This window comes from Phocoena phocoena, chromosome 11 (assembly GCF_963924675.1).
Source record: "Phocoena phocoena chromosome 11, mPhoPho1.1, whole genome shotgun sequence".
NCBI classification, from domain to species: domain Eukaryota; kingdom Metazoa; phylum Chordata; class Mammalia; order Artiodactyla; family Phocoenidae; genus Phocoena; species Phocoena phocoena.
The window spans coordinates 59,584,405-59,606,549 of NC_089229.1; the positions used below are offsets into that span (position 1 = coordinate 59,584,405).

Here is a 22,145-nt window from a genome sequence, read left to right on the forward strand (position 1 = left end):
TGTATCATTCAAAACATGGGTGCCAGATTTACTCAAATCTTGCTTTAAGAGGTTTTGAGTCCCTTGGATAAAAGCACAATAGAATCACTTTTCTTGGTTTCTAACATAACATTTGGTCAAAGCTTCAAAAAGACCAAATTAACTTACGGAAAAATACTTTGTAAAAAAAGCAAAGTTTAAAAATAATTGCCTCAAAGCTTGCCTAGACTCCCCAAAGTCCTAACTATTTCCCCAGGCTCCCATAACAGGTGGCTTATGTCTCCTTTTAACCTCCTTTCATTCTGATTTATTACTATTAAACTATAATACGCTTTAGGAGAGACATGATCTTACTATGTACTAGTCCCATGCCCATACAAAATCAAAGCTACTGAATGTGGAGAATCTATACTTTATACCCAAGGTGTAGTAAAAAGAGATTCAGTACTCTGGGCTAAATATTTATACTGAAAAAAAATCAACCTTTCAAAACCCTTGGTAACCAGGTTCACTCATCTTCACAGAAAAGTTCTATCAAGGTGAGTTAAATTATGTTTGTGTAACAGTAATAAGACTTTCTGGCTATAAAGTTTCATCCCTAAAATCGGGTTTTAGGGTTTCTACTCTTACATTCACAGTATGAACTATGGGGGAAAAATTGCTAAGGCCCATTACTCATGTCCTAGATACGTACCAAAACGTATCTCATTGGTTCCGCATCTTTTATCCTTTTGTTGGTCCATACTTTATGGGCCTTTTTGTTCAGACTTTCCAAGCAGCTGTGGTATAAAAAAGAGAAAGAAAACAACCTCAAATAGTTTAGTCTCTTCCTCCCACATATTCTCTTACAAGACAGATGATGTCTTACAGTTGCTGCAGCCCCTGACAAAATATACCTGTGCTCTCAAGTCAAATAATCAAGTATCGACTAAGTTTGGGACACTATGTTAAGAACTATAGTAGGGGCTTCTCTGGTGGCACAGTGGTTAAGAATCCACCTGCCAACGCAGGGGACACGGGTTTGAGCCCTGGTCCGGGAAGATCCCACATGCTGCAGAGCAACTAAGCCTGTGTGCCACAACTACTGAGCCTGCGAGTCACAACTACTGAGCCCACGTGCCACAACTACTGAAGCCTGCGCACCTAGAGGCTGTGCTCCGCAACAAGAGAAGCCACCACAATGAGAAGCCCCTGCTTGCCACAACTAGAGAAAGTCTGCGTGCAGCAACTAAGACCCAATGCAGCCAAAAATAAATTAAAAATTTATTTTAAAAAAAAAGAACTAGAGTGGGCTTCGTCCATTATGAGGGAACAATGTTGACAACTATAGTTAATATAAGGCAACAGTTCTCAAACTTCAGTGGGTATCAAAATCACTTGGAGGGCTTATTAAAACAAAGATTGTAGGGCATCTCACCCCTGAGTTCCTGATTCAGCAGTAAGGCCCAAGAATCTGCATTTTTCTCATGTTCCCAAGTGACGCTGATGCTGCTGGTCTGGAGATCACACTCTGAGAACAACTGGTATGACACGCAGTTTAAGTGCTGGGAGGAAAGGAGGTTATAAGAAAACATAAGAACTTAATCCTAGGCAGAGGTTAGGAGAAAGCTTCAAAAAGAAAATGACCCTTGGGTTTAAACATTTGACATTCCTTAAAATAACATCAGAAGAATAGTATTATTGGAATTTTAGAACTGTTCCATACAAGACTAGCCCCTTACACAATTTTTAGAAGGTAAAATTTCCTTAGCGTAATTCTGCCATCCTACCATCTTTTCAACAAACTTTTAAGAAGTTTCCATTTTCTTACCTATCTATTCATTAAGCCTTGCCAAAGCAATACTAACAATGGTTTGCAAACTTGGACTTACAATTTACATCTTAGATGCCAGCACCAGTAAGGGCATGAGGGGCTATTTGTTGCTGAGTCCCAGGGAAAGAAATTACCTAGAAGTCAAGGAAAAACACAGAGAACAGATTGCTCAAGTACACTGGCAACTATTACAGGCAACGTGGATTACACAGCTATATAATATTTACATATTAGGACACAGAATGAATTTAAAGACAAAATTAAAAAGTCACTACTGTTTTGTTTTTGTTTTTTGTTTTTTGTTTTTTTTTTTTGCAGTACGCGGGCCTCTCACTGTTGTGGCCTCTCCCGTTGCAGAGCACAGGCTCCGGACGCGCAGGCTCAGCGGCCACGGCTCACGGGCCCAGCCGCTCCGCGGCATGCAGGATCCTCCCGGACCAGGGCACGAACCCATGTCCCCTGCATCGGCAGGTGGACTCTCAACCACTGCACCACCAGGGAGGCCCCACTTCATTTATCCTGTATCATCCTGTGTTTGTGGAGGGGGTTGCTGCCTATTCTTGACAAACTCCCATTAATGACCCTTTTTTAAACATAAATTTATTTTCAGTGGCTCCCTGGTGGGAACACCTCTCCCTGCTACTTTGCCTGAAAAATTGTAACCAGCCCCAACTTCTCACCCTCCTCTACAGCAATACTTCCCAATCTAACCTCACCAATAAGAACATCTATTATGTTCCCCCATAGATCTCTTTTTGAAATATTTTGCAACTCATTTATTGAATAATTTTCCTATTTTAATTTATACACTTAACAACCAATCAGAAATCATAATTAGATGAGGGAACCAGGACTTAGTTGATAAAATTTAAGCCAAAAACAAAGAAATTTAATGTTTTAGTCTTCTGATGGGCAAAAGTTTAAGTTTTATCAGGCTTTCTGAAACACTGAAAATCTCTAAAGAATCTGAAAGACTACTGGGATTCCTTCAGTCCTAAAAACTGAGAAAACTCATCTTCTAACAAAGTCGGTTTGTTTTTTTTCAGTCATTAGCATACAGATGTCTCTTTACTCATTAGTCCAGTCTTTATTTTTAACTAATAACTCTAAAAATATAATTTATAATTTAGGGATAAATGCAAGCATATCCAGCGATAGAACCAGCAAAGATCAGATTCAGTTTAGGGTATTAATCCCAACTAGCTCTTAGAATGACCCTGTGTAAATGCCTTGGTCTCTCTCTTTTTTTTTTTTTTTCCTTTTCAAATACATTCAACCTGGCTGGAAAATCAGTCTGAAAGAAAGCTCAGCAGGGATATCAGATAAAGCAGGAACTTTCTGGGTTGGAAAGGAATGAACAAAGCATTTAAGAATAGAAAGAATAGATGTGTGATGCATTTTTATTTTAATATCTCCACCACTGAAAGACAGGTTTGGTTCTTTTGTTTGTTTGAAAGTCAGTGGGCTCATTCACTGGTGGTAAATGGAACAACTTTATCAGTTGAGGATCCTGTCACCCTGACAATGTATTACTGAATGCACTGAAGCCTGACTTTGGATTCTGGTTTGGTACCCACTCCCCGTCCTCTCAAGCTCTTAGCTCTTTCTTCCCCAGAAGTTTCAACCTGCAGGTATCTTAATGAAAAGTTTGGATGGGTCACAGAAACAGTGTCAACAATTTCACCAGATTACCTCAATTTAAAGCCCGAAAAATCGGGCTTCCCTGGTGGCACAGTGGTTAAGAATCCGCCTGCCAGTGCAGGGGACACGGGTTCGAGCCCTGGTCCAGGAAGATCCCACATGCCGTGGAGCAACTAAGCCCGAGCCACAACTACTGAGCCTGCGCCCTAGAGCCCGCGAGCCATAACTACCAAAGCCCATGCACCTAGAGCCTGTGCTCCGCAACAAGAAGCCACTGCAATCAGAAGCCCTCGCACTGCAACAAAGAGCAGCCCACCACTCGCCGCAACTAGAGAAAGCCCGCGTGCAGCAATGAAGACCCAACACAGCCAAATAAATAAATAAATAAAGCCTGAAAAATCACATTTCATTTCAAGTCACAGTGGTCCCACTAATTCTGCATGAATAATGTTGTGATAAATCCAGAGGTTTAAGGTTTAGGACTTCGTAAAGATTACGTTAACATACTCCTAACAATCTGAAACTGATTTGCCAAAACAGCAGCTTTTCCTAAAATGCTTTGTGCTAAGCTTGTAAGGAAGCTTTCATTCTTAGCAATCATCTTTCAAGAAGCACTTTAACAGCTTGCTCCTCCTTCACAGGAATCATCTAGGCCACCCAGGTGAAGAATAGCTTTTGTAAGTTCAAAACAGTGCCTAGGTCAGTGGTTCTCAACCCTGACTGCACATTAGATCATCTGGGTAGATTTTTTAAAATAACTATGCCCAACCCTTTAATTGTTCTGGGAGGGGAACATGGCACAATATGTTTTATAAGCTCCCCAGATGATTCTAATGTGCAGGCAAGATTAAGAACCAGTAGCCGGGCTTCCCTGGTGGCGCAGTGGTTAGCAATCCGCCTGCCAATGCCGGGGACGTGGGTTTGAGCCCTGATCTGGGAAGATCCCACATGCCGCGGAGTAACTAAGCCTGTGCGCCACAACTACTGAGCCTGTACTCTAGAGCTCACGTGCCACAACTACTGAAACCCGCGTGCCTAGAGCCCGTGCTCCACAACAAGAGAAGCCACCGCAATAATGAAGGCCACGCACTGCAACGAAGAGTATCCCCCGCTTGACGCAACTAAAGCCCGCGTGCGGCAATTAAGACCCAATGCAGCCAAAAATAAATAAATAAATTTGTTAACAACAACAAAAAAAAACAGTAGCCTGCAACAAGCAGGCTCGGGCTCTGCTTGCATCAACACATTTCTTTTTAGGGTCTTAATATGAACCAAAGCCTGTGAAGCACACTCTATTCAGCCCAAGGGATGATAATTAAACAAAAAACAGGACTTCCCTGGCGGTCCAGTGGTCAAGACTCCGTGTTTCCAGTGCAGGGTGCTTGGGTTCCATCCCGGGACAGGAAACTAAGATCCTGCAAGCCGCGTGGTGCGGACAAAAAAAAACAAAAAAACCCGATAACGATGTTTACATATTATTCATGTAAAGATAAAATGTCCCACGACCATTTTCACTGAAGCCACATTACGTTCATGCTGTCAGGATAAGTTCTCCTAAATCATATTTAGGCTCCAGAAACCACTGAAATGTTCTAAAACCCCCAATATTTCAGCACCCAGACTGAGCTCCCAGACTGCCTACCTTGAGCAATACAAAAATTTGTCATATCACATCTTTTACTTCTTGGTTTTGAAAACTATTATTACCAGATCTACCTGTAGTGTCAATCTCTTCCTTTTTTCTGTCTAATCTTCAAAGGTCACATGTCCTTTTTCTCAAAGCCTTCCCCAGGTGACTCTGGGCCCCACTGATTTCCTCCTAATATGAATTTACAGTCTCAACAACTTTTTTGGCATGTTACACTACCATTTAACCTTTCACTTTGGGGCCTATTTTCCTAGCACCTTGGAGACAAGAACCACCGCTTGCACCTGTTTTTTTTTTTTTTTTGGGGGGGGGTATCACATTTTCCAGAACAAAGGCTCACAATATATGTTTCGTTTTCCACTATCAAATTATAACTTTCTAGCCCTTTTTACCTCGAGCTCTCTCCTCAACTCTAAAACTCGCTTTAATCTGACTAGGGCATCCATCCCACCACGCATTCTCAGATAAACCATTATCAACTTTTGAATTTTGAAATTCTGCCTACAATGCGTGCTAAACAAAAACAACTAGATTCCCGTCCTTGGTGATTCGCTTTGCGGGGTTGGGTGGGTGGGAGAGGCGCCTGTTTTGTCTGCTTATCTCCTTTTCAATTTTCCTCTTCCTTCCAGTCAAAATCTAAATTATCTTTCTCTCTGGACAACTTCCACAAACAAGGCTTCGTTCTCACCAGTACCCATCGATGGACCCCTAATGAGTCCCGCCCCTTCTCGAGCGCCCATGTCTCAGCACTCGTTCTCCTTTCTAAGATGGCCACCCCAGAGCCCGGCAGGGCAGCGCGAGTTCCACCCACGCAAGGTCACGGTCATTCCGGGGGCCAGAGGACGACAGCCCGAGGTGGGGGGGCAGGGGTGGGAGAGCCGAAGAGGCCCTCGGCACAGCCCGCGCCTCGCTCGGTCAGAGTCCAGCCTCCGTCACCGGAAGTGGGGCCCCACCCCCACCCCCTAACGTCAGGGGCCGGAAGTGAGCGTTGCTGGGCGCGGGTGTGGGGTGAAGGCGAGTGTGAGCGGGAGTGAGACTCGGCCGAGGTAGGAATGACGCCCGGGCCCCGGCTTGGGGCCTCCAAAGACCTCACCTTTAGTGGGCTGGGATACCTTCACCTTCTAGGATCTTCCCTTTTCTGCCCAGAGCTTTCGGCCTCGTGGGTTCTCAGCGCGGCTGTTTTGGCAACCTGTGGTGCCGCCGCTGCTTCGTCCCCTCGAGGTCCTCCCTAGCTCCTGTGTCTCCATTCTTTTAAGTTAACCATCTTCCCCACCTTCTCTTATTTAGTCCCATTGTTTAAATCGACTCTGTTTTGTTTAAAGGAAGAAAAATGATGGTTTTACCGAGACCCCAGCTCGGTTAAGAGTGTAACCAGTTGCTTCAGGCTGCAACCAGCCCCCAAGCCTGACTGTTGAGTGTCATTTGTCCATTACACCGCTGTCTAGTACTAGGGAAAACGTAAGACTCACTTGTTAACAGTTTAATACGGAAGATACTTAGATGGACAGGGCTGAATGATGAGGCTATAGATTCCAGTGTCCTTAATATTGTGTAATTTAGTCTTTTTGCCCCCAAAGGATAGGGTGGCTCCCTACAAGTTGCTGAATCTGGCACTGATCGCTCCTTTAAATGACTTAAAATCAAGGAACATAGTGCTTGATTCTTTCTTCCAATTCTCTTTTTTTGTTGTTGAAAAAGTATAAAGTAACTATGTGTAACATGTCAAAAGGAATGTCAGAATTTCTTAATCCAGACGTGAAAAATATTTTTTATGACAGTTTCACCAATGATTGTCATTTACAAATGAGCTCTGCAGCAAATTACTGAAGGAGTTCCAGCTGATCACTTGTATTTCCTATCATAGGTTCCAAGGCTGCTTATGTCATAGAATGGAGGGAAGGGGTGTGGAATTGTATGAGGTGGCAAAGGAGAGCTGGCTCTAGAGGCAATAGATGTAAACCTAGCCAATTTTCAGAAGTTTCCTATGGAGATGGTTTTATATAAATTTAGTCTTTTCTATAATGATAAGTTTATTTAATCACAGAGCTCAATAGGGGGGAATCTCAGGTGGAAGAGGACTGAAACAAAAAAAATTTGTCTTTTAATCTTCCACATTTCTGTTACAGACTTGTTCTTTTATGACTGTCAACTATAAAATGGACAGTTCTCGAGTCCTAACATTCAGAAGTTTTCCCTCAATGCATAGAGGGAATGAGTATTAACTGGAGAGATTTAAATAACCAAGTCTATCCATTTTAGCATAGGAGATTTGGGGAGGGGGTAAAGCATCACTGGAAAAAGTATGGTACTTCCTAATCATGTTTAAGAAAAGTCATAGAAGTAGTAAACTAGAATGTCTCTGGACATATTGGATGGATTGAGTGTATAGTCTGACACAGGCTTCCAGCATCCCCAGGTCCCCGGGGGAGAAGCAAGACTGGCAGCCTGCCCATCCTGTATTTTTGACGACTTGAGAGGAGAGCTTTAACATAGTACCCTTTTCCTTTGTTTATCCTGAAGTTTAAATAATAGTATTCTTGTGGGCTTGACTTGCCCCCTCTAATGTTAAATAGCATCAAACCCTAATAGATGGTAAACAGTGACAGGGTGTTGTAATGGCACTTAAAATAGACTGACATCTTATCACCTGAATACAGTTTAAGTTAGTAGTCATATTTGGTTTTTCTTAACTGTGAACCCTAGAATTTATTCCAAGAGTGTGAATTGGGCAAATGATGTTAAAATGGTTCAAAGTGGTAAAGAATGCCTTCAAGGGGAGAAACTTATTGAGGGGGAGGGAGGTGCTATAAGGGTTTTTTATATTGAACTTGGGTGACTTCAATTCTAGTTTGAATCCAAGTTTGATTCCACTTCTTAGGGCTACTTTTGATACATTTCATTTCTGATTCCCTGATCCACTGCTTTTTCCCCCACCACCACCAGCACTTGGATTTGGCTCCTTCATTTCCAAGATGGAAGAAACTTACAGTACGTACTTCTTTTTGCTTTTAGAAAATAAGGTAAATTACTTACATGTAGTTTTCTGTCTGACAAGACTTTTACTGTGTTGGGAAAGATTCACTCTTCTCACTAGACGGCTGAGAAGAAAATGTCTCCCCAGAGACTGTTTTAGTAATGTAGAGAAATGTCTGAATTTGAAATACGACACTTGAAATTTAAATAAAGAAGTATGAGAAGTCGTCAAGCTTTGAGAAAGCTGTGGTTGGGACACCTGTGTTAAACTATATTTTTATTAAATGAAGCATTTTCATTCCTCAGGACTTCAGTTTCTCCTGTTAATGACACAGGGATAGTCATTAACTAACTGGTTTCTTTCTATTTTGTGGGATAATATGATATACATAATGTGGATGTACACTGAGTTTTTAGACTTAAAGAAATCCTAGGGAGGATTCTTGTTTCTCAAGTGATCCAGGAATCTAGATGGCCCAACAAATCAAATGGGAGCCAGGAGACCTAGGATCATACAAGTGTAGCACCAAAAGAGACCTGAAAAATCATTTCATTCAACATTCGAATTTTACAACTGAGAAAACAGAACCTAGATTAATTGATTTGCCTTAAAGTTACATAGGTAGTTGGGGACAGAGTCAGAACCAGAGTCTTATATGTTGTTTATATGTAGTGCCCTACTTGCTACTACAAAGCACTATGGTTTCTAGACCCTGACCAAGTTTGAGGAACATCTGAGTGGATAAAACTCGTCAACAAGGCCTCCTTTGTTTGCTACTTTCTGTCTTGTTCAGAATCTCTATAATTAATAAGTTCTAACTAAAGGGTATTTTAGTCCCATTCTACCTTCAAGGAAGAGTCCAATAGAATCTTTATCACCAACATGTAGAAACTACATGGAAACAATCTTTATTAAATATCTACAATAGAAATTCTTAAACTTTAGCATGCAGCAGAATCACCTGGGAGGCTTGTTAAAACACAGGTTGCTGGACCCCACCCCCAAAATTCTTGATTCAGAAGGTCTGGGACCCAAGAATTGGCATTTCTAACATGTTCCCAGGTGATGATGCTAATCTGAGGACCATACTTTGAGAAGAATGGATCTGATTCTCCTTGATCTTCCTTAGGGCTTCCTCCTTCACCCCCTTAATTTTTCTAAAAATGTGTTAATTAAAATCTGAGATTTCCATGTGAGATAGATATGAGAGATTTATATTTATTTATTCTTGGAAGCTTACTACTCTATTAAATTAGAAAGCAACATCTCCCCTTTATATCTCTATTCATTACTTTTGTCAGTGGTGATATTTTTTTTCTTAGAAAAATATCACCTGGTTCTTTTAATTACTGTATTGCTACATAACAGACTTTTTTACGTAGTGATAATCAGTAGATGTTTGTTAAAGAAAGAAGGAAATGGTGAATTTTGCTGTATGTTTACAATTTTATTTAAGTTTTGTGATTAAGTCTAATAAATAAGTTGTCTTGTGAAGAATCAACTCCTTTAAGTCTATAGCATTTCTTTATCTGTCTTTCTTAATAAAGCTTCATTGTTTTAAGACTTAAAAAAAAGAAAACTATCACCTGGAAGTAGGTTAGAAATGCACAATCTCAGGCCTCATCTCAAACCTGCTGAATCAGAATCTGTATTTTAACACAGTCCCCAAGTGATTTAACACCGGGAATCATGTTAAAGTGAGAAACAGTGCTTTAGAATATGTTTGACCTTTTTCCCAAAGTGACCTAAAACTCTAACGTTAATCTGATAGATTCCTGAAGATCTCCAGCTTCTGTCTTTGGGCAGTACCTCTTAGCTGATGATACTCTCATCAAGTCTAGTTCCTTATTTCTGTGAAGTTTCCTCCATTTCTCACCATGGGTTCTGGGCTCTATGCAAGTGTGAGGAGCATCTGAGTCTACGTTCTTGGAGGAAGGTTGTCCACAGGGCCTGCTTTGTTTTTCAAATTAAGTTATATTCCCAGAAAGCCACTCAAGATTTTTGCTGAGCAGTTCGATAGTATTCATTACAACTTTAAATGCGTATATACTTCGTGTAGCACTCTTAGGTATCTGCCCAAGGGAAATACTCGTACAATGCACAAAGAAGTATATGTTATATTGCTAGTCACAGCATTGTATATAAGAGTAAAAAACTGGAAACAACTTAAATGTCTATCCGTAAGGGAACTGATTAAGAATCTATGGTACATCCGTATGCAGCAGTGAAACATTTCTTAACATACTGACATAGAAGTAGTTCAAAGGTATGTTAAAAGAAAGCAAATAGCAAAGTAGGTACAGGAAATCTTGTCACAGGCTATACTCTGGATGAACTTTGAGGACATTGTGGGAAGTGAAACAGATCAGTCACAAAAAGACAAATGCCATATGATTTCACATATATGAAGTATCTAGAATAGTGAAACTCATAGAAACAAAAAGTAGAATAATGGTTGCCAGGGTGGAAATGGGAGTTATTTAATGGGTATAGAGTTTCAGTTTCGCAATATGAAAATTTCTGGAGGTTGGTTGCAACAATGTGAATATACTTAACACCACTGAACTGTACACTTTAAAATGGTTAAGGTGATAAATTTTATGTTATGTGTATCTTATTACCATTAAAAATAAAATTTTAAAAATTTTAATCTAAAAAACCAGTTTAGGGCTTCCCTGGTGGCGCAGTGGTTGAGAGTCCGCCTGCCGATGCAGGGGACACGGGTTCGTGCCCCGGTCCGGGAAGATCCCACATGCCGCGGAGCGGCTGGGCCCGTGAGCCATGGCCGCTGAGCCTGCGCGTCCGGAGCCTGTGCTCTGCAACGGGAGAGGCCACAACAGTGAGAGGCCCGCATACCGCAAAAAAAAAAAAAAACAAAAAAAACCGCAAAACAGTTTAGAGCTGACCTAAGTTATCAGAGACCGAAAAGTAAAGCATTTTGGTAGGAAGCTATCATTATCAACTCTGATGAATACCACTGTATGGGCAGTAAAATGTATATGAATCATAAAGTATGTCCAGTCTCTGTTAGCTGTTGACATGGTGTATCATTTGCTAGTGATGGAATGGATTAAATGAAGGAAAACTAACAAGAATTTCATCTGTACACTCTTCCCGGGTGTCCTGAAGCTTCAGAAATATGAAAAGATTGCTGGTCAGGATGAGCCTGGCTGGCATAATAAGCCTGCTTGTCCTTTAAGACTTTTCGTTCCTATTCATTCTGTCCTTCAAGTCACCTTTCTGGCTCATTTGCATCACGATCATGGTTAGCAATTTATCCCACGTTTACCACTCTTCCAGTGAAGCTGTCTGTTTCAATTCCCCACTAGCTTCTGGTTTTCATAGCAGTCTCCTGGTTTATAAGCCTCTTATCAAATGTGAATTGTTTATCTTATTTCACTTTTATTATTGCCTTCAGTGGTGGCAACAGCATTTTATTAGGTTGCCTCTTGTCCTCATAATATATTCAGAATGTGCTTAACCATTTAATTTCCCTTCTTTAACCAGGCTTCTTAAAATTTGGGGCTCAGCCTGGACATTTTGCAGAACATAAGGATAGTTGTACACGTTCAGAGAAACTTCTCTAGTTTCTGTTCAAACTATTGAAATGGTCCCTAAAAGTATAGTCTTCTAAGGGTACTTTTAAATAGCATGATATAGGTTAGGGGCTTTCTTTCACACAGCAGCCCCGTTAAGGTATCCGCAGTTGTCTTAATAACTGCAGGTTCTATTTTGCAGATTATTCTACTTCTTTATGTGGCCAGGTTGATAATCACTAGGTTAAAGAATTCTCTGTCTTTCATTATGTTCCAAAATATGAAAAGTAAAACCACCGATCTGGTAAAGGTATTGGTTTCATTTGAGAGGTAACTAGATTAACCAAGATCAGGAACTACTTATAGAAGTACATTAAAGCAGACAGACGAAAAAGAAATCTATCAATGAATATTTCTCAAGCTTCCATAGAACGTATAACACATATAGAGCAATGCTTACCAACTTTTTTCATGTCATAGCATACTAGTAAATAGGGATGCTAGTGTAGGGGATTAACTACCCTCAACTTACCCTAGGACTGGTTGGGGAATAGGAGACACGCATGCAATAGACCCACACGGCAGTGTATCAGTACACTGTCCATTCCAACCTTCAACATACTGGCTGGGAAGCTCTGGTTGAACTAGCTAGAGATAAGAATGACCCTGAATTAGCACTTTTTTTTCTTTTTGGCTGCGTTGGGTCTTCGTTGCTGCGCATGGGCTTTCTCTAGTTGTGGCAAGCGGGGGCTACTCTTTGTTGTGGTGCGCGGGCTTCTCATTGCGGTGGCTTCTCGTTGCGGAGCACAGACTCTAGGCACACGGGCTTCAGTAATTGCAGCACACAGGCTCAGTAGTTGCGGCACACAGGCCCTAGAGCACGTGGGCTTCAGTAGTTTTGGCATGCAGGCTCAGTAGTTGTGGCTCGCGGGCTCTAGAGCGCAGGTTCGGTAGTTGTGGTGCACAGGCTTAGTTGCTCTGCGGCACATGGGATCTTCCCAGACCAGGGCTCGAACCCGTGTCTTCTGCACCGGCAGATAGACTCTTAACCACTGCGCCACCACGCAAGTCCTATGACACTGAATTAGCACTTTTAGAAAAGGAAAAGATGTTTCATTTAATTTTTTTGTTTACAATAAGGGTAACCAACAATGAAAACAACAATATTCATGTACAACCAAATCTGAACCAAGACCCCACCCCATGACTGCTGGTTTTGCTGGACTTAATGAAGATTCTATGATAACGCAGTTTTATCTTCTCAAGTTACATTTTTATTTTCAGATGTTTAGTCACCCTTTTAAAAAAAATTTCCAAGCTGTCGTTAGGCTGTGTTGTTGAACTCTTACAGATTCTGTTGAAAAAATCCAGTGTGCCAGGGATGCTGAAGTTTTACAAGGGCCTGTTAAGCTTTATACTTACCCTATTTTTCTCTCTTTCAGTCGATACCCTGGACCCTGAAAAGCTGTTACAATGCCCCTATGATAAAAACCACCAGATCAGGGCCTGCAGGTTTCCTTATCATCTTATCAAGTGCAGAAAGGTAGGGTATTATTTTCTTAATTTGCCCTGTGATGCCCTCCTGAGTTCTTTTTAAAAGCCAAATTTTGTAAATATCAAATAATTTTAGCATAAATATTTTAACTGAATGCCAGAATTGCTTTGGGTTAAATACCAATATTTATAGAAAAGAATTTGTTTATTTCTTGGATATGTAAGTTTTTTCTTGTTTTGGTTTTCCCCCCACTAGTGACAGAGCACCTTTCATAAACAGCTTCTCTAGAATCTTCACAGCCTTTGTAAAACAGAGGAAACACTAATTTTCGCTAGCAGTGAGAAATCCCTCTTGCCTTGTGAATTTGATGTGTTCATTGTCCTGATAAGGATTGAGTATTGTAATACACTTATTTCTGATTTGTTTGTTTGTTTGTTTGTTTAGAAATTTTAGAGAAGTTGAACAGCTAGAGGTTAACCCAAGAAAAGATCATTCCTAAAAATAACTTTCTCCAAGTTTCAACAGTAAGCATCTTTGGGGGAAAAAAACCAGCTCAAAGATTTTTTTTTCCTCTGGTCACCCTTTTGTAGACTTAGCTGATGTAAGCTAGTTTAATGCTGATATATTAATTGAGGCAGTTTGAAAGGATTGTTAGAATATAGATGTCAGATACAGAGGCCAAAGTTCTGCCAGGATTTATGCTTGGAAAACAATTTTAGTATTTAATCTAAACCTGCATACAATTCAAGTATGCATTAACATTCTTCAAAGGATGTTTCTCTTGCAGTCCTGGAGACATGATTATAATGCCATTGTTGATTATTTCTCAGCTCCTTTTAATCTCTAGAGCAAGGATTCCTTAAGGTTGAACCTGGGCAATATGGACTAGCAAATACTACCACAACTTCCTCCCCTAGGCTCTCAAAAATGTTCCAAGGATAAAGGTTGGGAAAGGGGTCCAAGTGGTAAGAAGACATTGTCATAACTCCCCTATTCTAATGCTCTTAATCTTCAGCTACAAAACCTTTGCATTCGAATGCCTGATATCCCTTACAAAAATCATGGAGATACCTGCCCTCACAATTTTCTCCATCCCCTATATTTTTCCACGCTTCTCCCCACTTTAGATTATTTTTACTTTTTTGAGTATCATTTATGATATATCTTTTGCTTCTCCTAATAAATTTCTTAATTGCTGGTAAACTTACCATAGGATTTGGGTGATATTAAACATTTTGTTTTGTTTTCTTGTTTTGTATTAAAGAACTTGGTCAGCAGAGTTCTCTATCATTTGGATTTTCCTTAGTGAAATAGCTGAAATAAAGGTCAAATTGTTCAGAGCCTCATTTCAGGCATCATTACTTTAAGTAAGCGTTCCTGTGTTAATCTGAAAAATCATTGGGTTTGCCTCTTCTGCAGCTCCCTTCCAACAGCTGTTTTCCTGCACTATTGTACTGCAGTAGCAGGGGCACTACTGCAATGCAGACTACGTGTGTTTTAGTGTTGCTGTTCATCCTGAATATCAGCTTTCAAAGATGTCCAGAGAGCTCTACCATTACAGGCTGTGCCGCTTGAATCTTGTGACCCTGAGAAGTAAACGGGGTGAAGATATGTTTCAAATACCCCATCCGAAATTCACTGCTTACTTCCATACAAGCCACTTTAACCCCAATATCTGTGTTGTCAGTCTTTATAATCATAACAAAGAGGCTTAGCTTTTGATGATTCTGAGGTAATGTCTCTATGGTCCATATGAGTGATAAGTAATTCCCTCTTAATGTTCTACTATGAGTTTACCTACCAAGTTAAGCCACAAGTTTATTGATGGACCCCTTTAATTTTTTTCACAGAATCATCCTGACATCGCAAACAAACTGGCTACTTGTCCCTTCAATGCTCGCCATCAGGTTCCTCGGGCTGAAATCAGTCATCATATCTCAAGCTGTGATGACAAAAGCTGCATTGAGCAGGATGTAGGTAAGACTGACTAGCTAAATGTTTCAGTGTTGGAGGTTAGCCCCTTCAGATTTATATGATGCTACGTTATCACCTTGATTTTGGCTTTCATCATTTCAGAAGAACAATGGTTTTCTGCCTTTGAGATTTTTATTTTAGCAGCAAAAGGTTGTCAGGTTGTGTTCGTCAGACTGCTTTCTCTTCTGAACAACCTGATTTCATTTTGCTAATAATTCATCTAAAAATGAAAATTCTTTTATTACCATAAATATGGCAAACATCTTTGTTTCTGCTTCTCTTTCTTGTCTTCTCTTGGCAAGGGGATAAGACCTCTCTGTTTAGCTTTCATCCCATCCATTTTTCAGAAACAAAGACCCTGCAACCTTTTAAGCCACTAACCCCTTTAAACATAATAACTTGGCAGTGTTCCCTTGTTAAGTCAGAATCTCTATTGTCTTGCAGTCAGCCAAACCAGGAACCTTGGACAAGAGGCTCTGGCTGAGAGCACATGGCAGTGCCCTCCTTGCGATGAAGACTGGGATAAAGGTGAAATGCTTCTACATCTTTTTCTTCACAATGTCAAAATCTCAAGTCATTTGCTTTAGACAGAAGGAAGATTTTCCTTTTTTATGAACATACCATGTTGTTCAGAATGACTTGTTATTTTTGTTGGGCCCCAATACAAGCACATATTTCTCTCTGTGCAGACACGTGGAACAGCCTATCCCTCTTGATTGGAAAAAGCACTTCTTTACATCTGTTTTTTTCCATAAATTGTGTTGTACCATCTGTGTTTGGTTGCTACTAGGCACATTTATTATTATTTATGTCACTTGTGTTTATATCCTTCAATTAAATTCTTGCTACTCTGTCACTTAGGCCGGGTACTTGGTCAGTTATTACTTGCTTCTCTAAACTTATGTTTATTATTTCTCACCTTACAAATTCAACTAGCATGAATTGGTGTTTTACCTAGTAGTACCACAAACCATGTTTTGCTTCCTTTGGCAGATTTGTGGGAACAGACCAGCACCCCATTTGTCTGGGGCGAAGCCAACTACTGTGGCAACAACAGGTAAATGAAAGGGTCTCATTCCCACCTCTTCCTCCCAGAATCACAGTGCTCTGTTACCAATAGAAGCCACCAAAGCATGTATTGACCTCTTTCCTTGATGATGTTACTTGGTGGTAATTTAGTCTAGATATAGTTTTGGTGGGGTTTTTTCCTTATTTATTCCTTGATTCATAAAAAGGTCACATGCTTTGTGTTAATTACCACAGGAACACAAAAATACTAGCTTATAGTCTAGTAAGGGAGACAGTGGCACCAGCCATTCTTATGTCTTAGTTGGAGATTTTGCTAAGTTCACATTATTTTAATGCTTTGAAAAAATTCTCTAGCTATACCACATGTATCATTTTTACTCTGGGTAACTAGTGTCTAAGGAAAAAGTAATCTTAAAAGTTCTATTTTTTTAATAAATTTATTTTATTTATTTATTATTTTTGGCTGCGTTGGGTCTTCGTTGCTGTGTGCAGGCTTTCTCTAGTTGCAGCGAGCGGGAGCTACTCTTCATTGTGGTGCACGGGCTTCTCATTGCAATGGCTTCTCTTGTTGCAGAGCACAGGCTCTAGGCGCACAGGCTTCAGTAGTTGTGGCTCGCAGGCTTCAGTAGTTGTGGCACACAGGCTCAGTAGTTGTGGCTGTGGGCTCTAGAGCTCAGGCTCAGTAGCTGTGGCGCACGGGCTTAGTTGCTCCGCGGCATGTGGGATCTTCCTGGACCAGGGCTCGAACCTGTGTCCCCTGCATTGGCAGGTGGATTTTTAACCACTGCGCCACCAGGGAAGCCCAGAAGTTCTTGACTTGAGATTGGGCAATCCATAATACCAAATGGGTAGGAAAGAAAACTCATCTCTTCTTCCCACTGATTTTGTATCTAATTTAAACCTCTTAAGATTTTTCATTACTATTTGATCTTCAAACCTTAAAAGATTCCCTGGCAGTCCAGTGGTTAGGACTCCGTGCTTTCACTGACGAGGGCACAGGTTCAATCCCTGGTTGGGGAACTAAGATCCCATAAGCTGCACAGCGTGGCAAAAAAAGATCATGTTTCAAACCCAAATGAGAATATTTCTGGATTAGAAAATGAAGGAATTAGATGCTAGACTTCATTTTTTTCCTCAAATAGAACACTTATAAATTTTTATTTTTTAGCTCCTGAAGTCAGTTAGTTATAATAAATGTATCTTAGTCTGTGTATGCACTGAGATAGAAAAACTTAAAGATGAATTCCATTGGTACAATTTTAATTTTATCTCAGTTCTGTGAGATTTGTTGCCTTTAGTTTGGTTGTCTTGGCATTTTATTTTATCTCTTTTATCTGTTGAGTTCATGAGCCTGTCATACAACTGAACAGTAGATGGCATTGCTGTTTATCTCAATTTCTGGAAAATAAAAATGGTTAGACTCATCTTAATGCCTGTACAGAAGAGTGAGCTTTCCAGAGAAGCTGGTAATCGTTCTCATTGTGAGAATGTTTTGATGGAAATGTGTTTACATTTCAGAATGTAGGTTGTTGTTTTCCCCCAAATTACAAAAAACGCATTTGATTGTCTTGTGTGTGCCTGCCTGAAGATTACATATAGTCAAATTCATCTTTCTTTTTGCAGCCCCGCAAGCAACATAGTTATGGAACATAAGAGTAACCTGGCTTCAGGCATGCGTGTTCCCAAGTCTCTGCCATATGTTCTGCCATGGAAAAACAGTAAGTGAAATAGAGGCAAAATGCTTTTACTCTGTTTGTTGTGCTAAATACAGTTGGTCTTGATTATTCAAGGACATGTTCAGTCTGAACACCTAGTACCCACATGACCCTGAGAGTGAGTGCCTCCTTAAATTTTGCACCCCAAGCACCTTACTCACTTCCCCCTACTCCTGGTTAGTAGCAGGAAAGGACAAGATCACAGAAGCATAAAGAATATTTTCAAGATGGGGTGATCACTGACCTTGAATACCATGGGTAAATTTGGGGACCAGTAAAAAGGCTATTGATTTTGACTAGGAGGAAATCATCCCTGATTTTCAAGGCATAATATTGATAGGGAATTGGGATTAGAAATTGGATTGCAGGGGCCTAAAAGGTAATGGGTAGAGACAAAATGAAAGTAATGAGTCGTAAGAACCACCATAAGAATGGTATTCAGATGTCTTTCCTAGGCTTCAGAGACCATGCTGAGTAAACAGGTATGAAATTCATGTCATACCACCCTAGTAAAGAAATTCCCACATATGGTACACCCAAGATGCTGTCATTTTTATTTAATACAAACTTTCTTTTCCTAATGTTGCCCCCAAATTCAGATTCTCTTGATTTCAGTTTTTGCTACTGTTTGAGCTAATTTTTAGATGGCTAGAGGATCCCCTTTAAAACATTTCCCTTTGGATACTTGCATTTCTCCAAAAATGAGATCACCAAATCATATGCCATAAGGCTTGATAGGTAGAGGACTATTTCCTTTTTCCATGCTCTTGAGTGGAATCCAATTGCTAATTTTAAATTCTTCTCCTTTTATATTATAATTCCATATACCGCAGGAATAAGTCATTGGTGTTTAGTAAGAATAGGGGATGGAGTGATTTTCAATTGACATGGCGTATTTATTTTGAAATATTTCTACTCCATAGATGGAAATGCACAGTAACTGAGTATCTATCTCAAGTAAGTATTCCAGTTTTATTTCACTATTTTTTTTTCCAGATGGTAGCAAGATTTAACTGGACATAAAGCAATTTGGGTCCAATTTTCTTTCAGATTATGGTACCAAATTAAAGCTTTGTATGTGCCTGTGTTTTTAAGTATATAGCCTCTGTTATGGCTTTACATGCTAATGAATAGGCATTTACTAGTTAAATTAGAATTCTGTTACATGCCAAGTTGCTTTCCCTAATAGTGCGCACTGCCTCTTTCCTTTTTCTTTTTTTTTATCAAAGTTGCATTCTAGATCTATCGTGCCTTTTTAATGGACTGAGATTAATCAAACAACTGTGCTTCACTGCTCTGCAGTTCTTCCCCTGCGCAGTATAGTTTAATACTCATCAAAAAATTCATACTCTTTTGAATGAGAACTTTAAAGTTTTGGGTCTCTAAGAGTCTCTCACTGTTGATCTTATCTGAATATTTGATTTAGCAGGACCTCACAAAATCTATATAAAGAGTCCAAAATCTTTTAGTTTTCACAGATGAAGCCTTTCTTTGAGGTTACCCTATGTACCCATAGCAGAGCCAGGTTTGATGCTTCAAATGCTGTCTTGGCTGAGGCTGGTCAGCCACACTGCTTCTGGCAGAAGGAATATTGTTGGGCTGGGAATGGGTTGATAATCCCCACTGTCTTGCACATAGTAGGCCTTCAGTGAATATTTATTGAATGAATGAGTAATTGGCCTGTTGCCTTCTAGTCCATTTACTTTCTCTGGACAGTGAAGTAGATGGATCTTCTGCAAGTTAGGGTTCATTTTAGTACCAAAACTGATGTTTCTTCTGGTAAGAAGCAGAAAAGAGATTCTAAAAGCAAACACCCCTTAGCTGTGAACAATAATATTTATCAGTTGCTTGTAGGTACTGGCCATTTTTCTTGGTAGGTTCTGACATCAAATTATTGAATATATCTGGAAGCCAGAAAGTTGGATTTGATCCCAGAAGGGAAAGACACAACTGCACTGGGGTGTGTCAAGAAAGCATACACAGACATGGGTAAATGGTGAACTTTGAATCCTTCTCTGACACACGGCATGAGATGCTTGGTGTTCATGGAGTGTGGATAGTTACCTAGTAAAAATGGCTACTCTATGGTGAAAGCCTAGGAGAAACTTCTCTCCATCACTTAAGACTAAACATTTTTCTGCTTTGGAACTTAACTCTTTGCTAATAAACTCCTTACACACTGATAATTTCTTTTTCTATGTAACCCGTGAGGAATAAGGAAAAAAAAATAGGTAAGAATCCTTTAACAACAACAAAAAAAGAATCCTTTAACAGCCAAAGACCTTCTTATCCCCTTAATAAAAATAAAGCATCATTTTTTGAATACCTGTTGTTGCAGAACTCTCTTCTTTGGATAGATACACACACACAAAAAATGTAAGACATGACTTATTCCCTTAAGAAACTTAAGAGTGCGTGGAGAATTTTTTTTAATGCACATGCCTGAAAAGGGTTTGTTCACCTTGCACTTAAATGCTTTATCCCATTTGTGTTTTTATCAACAACTCCAGTTTTTACTAGGTAAGTGTCTCAAAAGCAGGTGATACCATGTTAATTTTTGTTCCCCTGATGTACATTGTAACAGCTCAAAAATATTATTGAATTAATGAGTAGATGGGTATATGAGAAGAGAAAAAGATCAATATAAGTTAATTGGAATTAATCCAGAATTGTCTGCAGAAGTCAATTGCCTGGATGGTCAATTCTGATTTTCTCCTCACCCGTGAAAACAGTTGACACAACAAGTGTGCGTTGATCTCTGTATAGAATGTTTTTAATTCAATTAACAAGTTTCTGTGTGCTTAGTGATACTAAAGAGCTAAGGGTCAGAAAGTACTTGGTGTTCTGCCATTAGCAACAACAGACTCTTCCAGCGGACCAGGAGACTAATTGGGCTGTAGTTGTGTGGCCCATTTTCAGATGTAGTTGATGCTTTTGTCATTGATAGGAACTAAGAACTCTTTTTTTTTCTCATTTCCTTGCAGATGCCAGACCCTAGAAGACTCTTTGCTTCTTCCTGCTACAGTGGGTTCTTCATTCTTTTCTCCTAATCTAATTATAAAAAGATAAATTGTTTGTGACTTTCAAACTGACAAGTACCTTTCTTTTCCTCCCCTCTTTGAGTCCTTACTCATTTGATGCAAGAAAGAACCCTCATGCTCAGAAGAACTGTTTCAAATAAACCATCATTGTAAATAGCTTGATAATTTGGTTAAGTACCTGCAGCCCCAAGATCAGAACTCATATCTCATTCTACATTAATGAAACAAAATCATTTAAAGTTATCTTAAAGGATCCAGCTAAAGCAGGCAAGAAATTTGGGTTGGAAAAAGTAACTGTGTATATATTTGTGTTCTCTGACACACATGAACCAAATTCCTTGTAACATTTATAGGAATGGACCTTTTCTGATTAGTGCATTTGTTTATTGAGTCTTTGATGTTGATAGCATTTATATATAGAAATATACCGTATTCCTGTTTAGAATCTTTAGGACATCTTGTTCCCTGAATATTTGTAACCTAGGGTAGGTTTCTTTTATTTCTTTTCTCTTTCCCACATTCCAGCTAGAAATTGTACTAGCTGTCAAACCAGGTGTGGGTTGCGTAGGAGTGAAGATTGGAATGGAGAGGAGGAACCAATGTATGTGTGGAGAAGAGATAGGCTTTTCACCTGTGTGTGAAATTTGATTAAGCTTCAAAGCTGAAATGTGTGAAGGCCCTGCTGACTACCCTGGGACGTGTGTATAATAAGTTAGATTTCTGAACTCAAGGCTCTGGCTATCCTAGCATCTTGTTGACCCTCACAAGGAGACTTCATAACCTCCCAGACCAGGTTTTTGTTTGGTTGTTTTTTTTCAGGTTTGGTGTGGTTTGGTTTTAAAGCCATTTGGCATGGGAAGGGATTTGGGATCTGGTATAGATAGGGAGTCAGATGAAGCGTACTGACCAATAATTCCAAAACTGATCTGTTGAGCATTGTTTGTAGGGGGAGTGGGCTCTTGTGGAATGCCTCTTCCACAAGTTTCACACAAAACAGGATTCTCTCTTTAATGAAGCAGAGCTATCTGTTTATTTAGTTCCAATCTCTAAAAACAGATTCAAGATAAGCCCTAGTACAATAGTATTTCTTCTTCTAGCTGTATGAATAAGTGAATAAGTAGACCATTTCTTCTGGAGTGGGTGGTATAATGTATTGAGGAGGGGGAAAAAAACACCCATTATTCTTCTAATTCTGGTTACTTACGTTTGAGTATCAGCAACTCACATTTAACTTTATTTAAAAATAGTTTTAACTAGAAAATACAAAACCCTTTTGATTTCGTTTGGGTAATGACAACCC

At 39.8% G+C, this 22,145-nt stretch overlaps 1 protein-coding gene across 1 annotated transcript; it reads left to right on the top strand.

Moving 5' to 3' along the window:
- The first annotated feature begins 8,028 nt into the window (after window positions 1–8,028).
- On the top strand, window positions 8,029–20,887 carry GTSF1 (gametocyte specific factor 1). The gene is made up of 8 exons (XM_065887940.1): window positions 8,029–8,069; window positions 13,034–13,134; window positions 14,937–15,063; window positions 15,505–15,588; window positions 16,054–16,117; window positions 17,713–17,807; window positions 18,728–18,761; window positions 20,789–20,887. Exons 1-7 carry the CDS (start codon window positions 8,054–8,056, stop codon window positions 18,742–18,744), a joined length of 504 nt encoding a protein of 167 aa, XP_065744012.1. The 5' UTR covers window positions 8,029–8,053; the 3' UTR covers window positions 18,745–18,761; window positions 20,789–20,887.
- Window positions 20,888–22,145: the final 1,258 nt, after the last annotated feature.

Coding starts and splice junctions, on each gene's coding strand:
- GTSF1 (XM_065887940.1), top strand. Junction 15,064..15,504: donor CTGCATTGAGCAGGATGTAG/GTAAGACTGACT, acceptor ATTGTCTTGCAG/TCAGCCAAACCAGGAACCTT. Junction 16,118..17,712: donor AACTACTGTGGCAACAACAG/GTAAATGAAAGG, acceptor TTCTTTTTGCAG/CCCCGCAAGCAACATAGTTA.